At 40.6% G+C, this 6574-nt stretch overlaps 1 protein-coding gene across 1 annotated transcript; it reads left to right on the top strand.

Moving 5' to 3' along the window:
- The first annotated feature begins 4281 nt into the window (after positions 1 to 4281).
- On the top strand, positions 4282 to 4743 carry LOC107469916 (uncharacterized). The gene has a single exon (XM_016089305.1). The coding sequence runs from the start codon at positions 4282 to 4284 to the stop codon at positions 4741 to 4743; it is 462 nt and encodes a 153-aa protein (XP_015944791.1).
- Positions 4744 to 6574: the final 1831 nt, after the last annotated feature.

Raw genomic sequence — 6574 nt, 5'->3', positions numbered from 1 at the left:
TATCACCCATAACCATTTGAGTTTGCCTGACTAAGATTTACAAGGTGACCATAGCTTGCTTCATACCAACAATCTCTGTGGGATCGACACTTACTCGCGTAAGGTTTATTACTTGGACAACCCAGTACACTTGCTGGTTAGTTGTACGAAGTTGTGATAAAGAAGTGAGATTACAATTGTGCGTACCATGTTGATGGTGCAATTGATGATCACAATTTCGTGCACCATCCTTAAAGGACTCGTCATACATAGCAAAAACTTTATGGCCCTGGGCAGACATGAAGGAAACCCAGGAAGCTTTCTTTTTTGAAGAACCGCCAGACTTGGCGGAAACAAACAAGTAAAAGAAAAGAGTTTGAGAGGGTGTTACATCTAATTCTCGGTAGAGAAGCTAAAAAATTTTAATAAAACCCCAGGAATTTGGGTGAAGCTGGGATGGGGCAATGTTACACGACTACAACAGGTCGGTCTCGAAAGCAGTAAAAGGAAAAGTAACATTCAACTGACTGAAGAAGTATTCATAAGCATAAAAGAAGGGGCGCTATCCCTCAACGAATGTCGGAAAACAAACTCTCTCGTCAGAATCAGGAGCAACAAGCTCATAATCCTCCTCACAGGCATTGTTACCACATATCCTATGGCGCTTCCTCAGCTTTGTGCAAAACTCAGCATCCATAACAGAAACACACAACAAAACTAGGGAGTCCAGCCAATCGGACATCCCTTTGAGAACTCTGGAAGACATCTCTACAATGTTATTGAGAGAAGACATGAGGCCAACTAATCCTACAAGTGAGAAAAGAAGATGGGGTTACTACAAACATCTCGGACAAAGGGAGAAAACAATTCGGTCAATACTTCTCAGGCGATGAAAGAAAGAAAAGGAAAACCCCAAAACTCAAACCAAAGTCTTGGGGCATCCTTTGGAGGCAGTAACAAAGCAAGGTTTCCATTAAAAATCTACAGCTTGCATCCCAGCATTTCTCAAAAAAGAACTCAAAACAACAAACACTTTTCACCAAAGAAAAACACAGAAAATCATTACAAAGCCTACCAAGCGAAAAGCATTCCCAAACATCAAGCACGCCATGCAGAAACCATTAAAGATGCAACCTTTTTTCAAGATCAGGCAATCTCCAAAAGTGAGGAACAGATGCAGATCGAGTATCAGATAGGAAACAACCAAAACCAATAATAAAACCCTAGAAAGCCTCGACAGAAATACCAAGAAAACCCATAGGAGAAAGATAGGAAAAACACGCTACAGCCACAAGCAAATACAAGACCACGAAAAAGATTCAAACTTTCAAACATGCAAAATCAAAACTTCACCAAAAAACTGAAGACAAAGCTACGAAAGAAGCAAGAAAGCTAGTACCAACCTGGAAAGAGCAGCGAGCTTTAAAGAAAACTGAAGATGGAAGACGGAATTCGAGAACCCCTTCTCACAAAAGAAAGAATGCGAACAAGAGCAATGCCACGGGAATAAACGTGAAACTCCAGGCAAAAACAGAAGCTCCAGAAACGCCAAATAATGTGGCAACACAAAGGAAGCAAAAGCGCAAACAAAAAAACAGAGAGTGGAGAAAGCGGAGAAAAGAAAGTTATGAAAAGGGCGAAAAGAGAGAAACCATTTCTAGGCTTTCAAAATCGAAATAAAGAGCCAGAGGGAAACGGGGCAATTAATGCTAAAATTAAGGAAGGCATTAAACCCTCGCACGTTCCCAAAGCGTCGATATAAAAGCACGCGCTTTTGAGGAAACGCTCTACATTCAAAAGCTGCTACAAAGGAATCGACAAAATGCTTGTGTTCGGCTTCACCAAAGAAGGACCGATGTTAAGGACTCAACCTCAAAAAAAGGGAAGACCGAGCTCAAGCAGGGGCACTGTTCATACCATGGGTCGAGCTGTCTGACCCGGGATGTTCTACAGATAAAGCGACTGACCTCTTCAGGTCAGGACAACCCGACCTCTTCTCAAAGAGCTTGGCCAAGTCATAGGAAAGCCCAAACAAAAGGGTCCAAATAGAGGAACACATCCCAAATCCAAGGGCAGCCCAAGCCCATAGAGATGAAGGCGGTTCCCTTGAAAGATAAAGATGACCTCACTTAAAGATAAGATAAAGATAAGATAAGATAACTAACTTATCTTATCCACAGGAGGCCACATCTCACCATTATAAATACACTGGAGCACCCAGGTATAACGAATACTCTGATTCTACTCAAATCATGTTTAATACCCTTGCTAACTTAAGCATCGGAGTCCCTTACAGGTACCCCCACCCTCCGGGGACGAAGGATCAGCACCGTCACCCAGTCTAACAAGTCAGACACAATAGCTCTGATCCGCATAGAAGATCTCGGACGAGATCGACCTACAGTTTCAGGTAACCCTCGGAACAGTTATCAATTTTAAAGGTGTTTGTTACTTGTGACAACCAAAACGTTTGTACGATGGGATTTTCTATTGGTTTAGAATCTATACTCACAACGCGACTATATTTTTACAAATTCTTTACTAGCAAAAATCCTAACGTCATGCATGCTCTCCATATTTTCAGACATGATTGAAAGATTCCTTGAAGTGTTTATGGATGACTTCTCTGTGTTTGGTAACTCATATTCTAAATGCTTGCACCACTTAGCCTTGGTGTTAAAGAGATGCCAAGAAACCAACCTTGTTTTGAATTGGGAGAAATGCCATTTTTTGGTTACAGAGGGGGTGGTTCTTGGTCATAAGATCTCAAAAAGGGGCATAGAGATGGACAAGGCTAAGGTGGAGGTGATTGAAAAGTTGCCCCCACCTTGTAATGTCAAAGCAATTAGAAGTTTTATAGGGCATGCTGGCTTCTACAGGAGGTTCATTAGAGACTTCTCCAAGGTTGCCAAACCTTTGAGCAACCTACTTGTCTCTAATGCACCTTTTGTTTTTGACAATGAATGCATGTTAGCCTTTGAAGAACTTAAGAACAAACTCTCTTTTGCGCCTATCATAGCACTACCATGATGGGATTTACCCTTTGAGTTGATGTGTGATGCATCAGATTTTGCTGTGGGGGCTATTTTAGGACAGAAGAATGGCAAATTGGTGCATGTCATTTACTATGCCAGCAAGGTCCTTAATGAGAATCAAAGGAACTATACCACCACCGAGAAGGAATTACTTGCCATTGTCTTTGCTTTTGATAAATTTAGATCATATCTTATTGGCTCTAAAGTAATTGTATTCACTGATCATGCAGCACTGAAATACTTACTTACCAAACAAGAGTCCAAGCCCAGACTCATAAGATGGATCCTGCTACTCCAAGATTTTGACATTGAAATTAAAGATAGGAGTGGAGCAAAGAAGAAAGTGGCTGACCACCTCTCAAGGATTCCCCAAGAAGAAGAAGAGGCACACCAATTTGTAGTGAATGAGAGCTTCCCTGATGAGCAGTTGATGATGATCCAAGAAGCCCGTTGGTTTGCAGACATAGCTAACTTTAAGGCTATTGGGAAACTACCAACCAACATCAACAAACACTTGAGGAGAAAGCTAATCAAAGATGCTAAACACTATATCTAGGATGAGCCCTATTTGTTCAAAAAAGTATGCTAATGAAATCTTGAGAAGGTGCATTTCCCATGAGGAAGGACAAGAAGTTCTTTGACAATGTCATGGATCTGCATATGGAGGCCATTTTAGTGGGGAAAGAATCGCAGCCAAGGTGCTACAATGTGGGTTCTACTAGCCAACCATTTTCAAGGATGCAACGGAATTGGTGTCAAGATGTGATGAATGCTAAAGAGCTGAGAACCTACCTAAGAAAAACTAGATGCCACAACAATTCATACTAGAACTTGAACTATTTGATGTATGGGGGATTGACTTCATGGGTCCATTCCCCACCTCATACACAATAAGTACATTTTAGTGGTAGTGGACTATGTCTCTAAGTGGGTAGAGGCTATTGCAACCCCAACAGATGACAATGGGGTGGTTGTGAGCTTCCTTAGGAGAAACATCTTCAGCCGGTTTGAAATTCCTAGAGCCCTCATTAGTGATGGAGGGACACACTTCTGCAACAGACCATCAGAGACCTTACTTTTGAGATATGGAGTGAAACATAAGGTTGCAACACCTTATCACCCTCAAACAAGTGGGCAGGCTGAGATATCAAACAGAGAGTTAAAAAGAATCCTAGAGAAAACCGTGGGAGCTTAAAGAAAGGACTGGTCGAAGAGACTGGATGACGCTCTTTGGGCATATAGGATAGCCTTCAAAACACCAATAGGCATGACCCTATATCAGTTGGTGTACGGGAAGGCATGTCATATACCCCTTGAGCTTGAACAGAAAGACTTTTGGGCACTCAAGCTACTAAACTTTTATGGAAATGCTGCAGGGGAGAAAAGGATCTTGCAATTGCAAGAATTGGAAGATCTTAGATCTCAAGCATATGAAAATGCCAAAATCTACAAGGAAAAAGCTAAGAGATGGTATGATCAAAAGATAGCAAGGAGAGAGTTTGAGGAAGGTCAGAAAGTGCTACTATTCAACTCAAGACTCAAATTCTTCCCAAGGAAACTTAAGTCTCGATGGTCAAGACCTTTTACTGTCCTTAAGGCATCCCCATATGGTCATGTAGAACTCATGGAGGACAAAACTCAGAGAACTTTCACTGTCAATGGCCATAGGCTCAAACATTACTTGAGAGGCTCTTTGGAGGAGCAGAGAGCGAGCTACAAGCTCAACTAAAGATGGAGGAGTGTCAAGCTAGTGACAGTAAAGAAGCGCTAGTTGGGGGGCACCACAACACTTTATATCCTTTTGAATTACTACTTTCTTAGAAGTAGTTTAAAATTGTCGATTTAGGTAGTTTAAGTTTCAGTTTTAATAATTGTGTTTCGTTGCCTTCTAGAAGTAGATTGTAGGTGGTAGATTAGGAAGTCTAATGTCAATTTTGGTAGTTAGGAGACCCTTACATTCTGTTTTCTTCTATTCTGGAAATGCAATTTGATGAATACATTTACTGATGATGAGTGATTGGGCTGTGAACTAGCTAAAAGGCTAAGTTTGGTGTGGCCACTTACCCACTTAATCTAGGCTTACAACTATTTGGATAAATTAATTTTGAAGTGTAAGCCCAGAAATTAAGTTTGGTGTGGCCACCACCATACAAAGATCACCTAAGCAAGCCCAATATTACTCAATTTGAAAGCATTTAATATATTGGTGAGAACATGAACGTGATTTAATTGTGTTCAGAAGAGGTTAAAAGAAAAAGGATATGAAAGGATTGGAATTATTTTACCCTTTATGAACACATTAAAAAACCCAATTTATTATGATGCACTGGGATTAAGTTTGGTGTCCCAAGGGACACTCATCAGTTGTATATTCATTCATTCATATTAACAAGTAATATGGAGGATTCTTTTGTCATTACTGATAGAGTTTTGGTTTTATTTTCAGGAGAGAGAAAGGGGCCCACATGATTGATAGCTGATGAGCGGATAATTTATACGCTTTTTGGCATTGTTTTTAGGTAGTTTTTAGTAAGTTCAAGCTACTTTTAGGGATGTTTTCATTAGTTTTTATGTAAAATTCACATTTCTGGACTTTACTATGAGTTTGTGTGTTTTTCTGTGATTTCAGGTAATTTCTGGCTAAAATTGAGGGACTTGAGCAAAACTCTGAAAAAGGCTGACAAAAAGACTCCTGATGCTGTTGGAATCTGACCTCCCTGCACTCAAAATGGATTTTCTGGAGCTACAAAACTCTAAATGAAGCTCTCTTAATGGCGTTGGAAAGTAGACATTCAGATCTTTCCAGCAATATATAATAGTTCATACTTTATTCGGGAATTGAGGACGTAAAGTGGCGCTCAACCCCAAGTACATGCTGTTGTCTGGAGTCAAACGTCAGAAACACGTCACAACCCGGAGTTGAACGCCAGAAACACGCTATAACTCGGCGTTCAACTCCAAGAAAAGCCTCAGCTTGTGGATAGATCAAGTGGGCCCTGGAAGTGGATTTATGCATCAATTACTTACTCATGTAAACCCTAGTAGCTAGTTTATTATAAATAGAACTTTTTACTAGTGTATTAGACATCTTGGGATGATTTGTTCTCAGATCACGGGGGCTGGCCATTCGGCCATGCCTGGACCTCTCACTTATGTATTTTCAACGGTGGAGTTTCTACACACCATAGATTAAGGGTGTGGAGCTCTGCTGTACCTCAAGTTTCAATACAATTACTATTATTTTCTATTCAATTCTCTTTTGTTCTTATTCAAAGATATACGTTGCACTTCAACTTGATGAATGTGATGATCCGTGACACTCATCATCATTCTCACCTATGAACGCGCGTGACTGACAACCACTTCCGTTTTACTTTAGGCCGGGCGCATATCTCTTAGATTCTCCAATAGAATCTTCGTGGTATAAGCTAGATAGATGGCGGCATTCATGGGAATCCGGAAAGTCTAACCTTGTCTGTGGTATTTTGAGTAGGATTTTGGGAATCTGGAAAGTCTATCCTTGTTTGTGGTATTCCGAGTAGGATTTTGGTATTGAATGT

The sequence above is a fragment of the Arachis duranensis genome, chromosome 10, assembly GCF_000817695.3.
Source record: "Arachis duranensis cultivar V14167 chromosome 10, aradu.V14167.gnm2.J7QH, whole genome shotgun sequence".
NCBI classification, from domain to species: Eukaryota; Viridiplantae; Streptophyta; class Magnoliopsida; order Fabales; family Fabaceae; genus Arachis; species Arachis duranensis.
This window is presented reverse-complemented; position numbering and strand designations above follow the sequence as displayed.

Bases quoted from the DNA above. Each gene is read 5' to 3' on its own strand.
- LOC107469916 (XM_016089305.1), top strand. From the start codon at position 4,282: ATGACCCTATATCAGTTGGTGTACGGGAAGGCATGTCATATACCCCTT.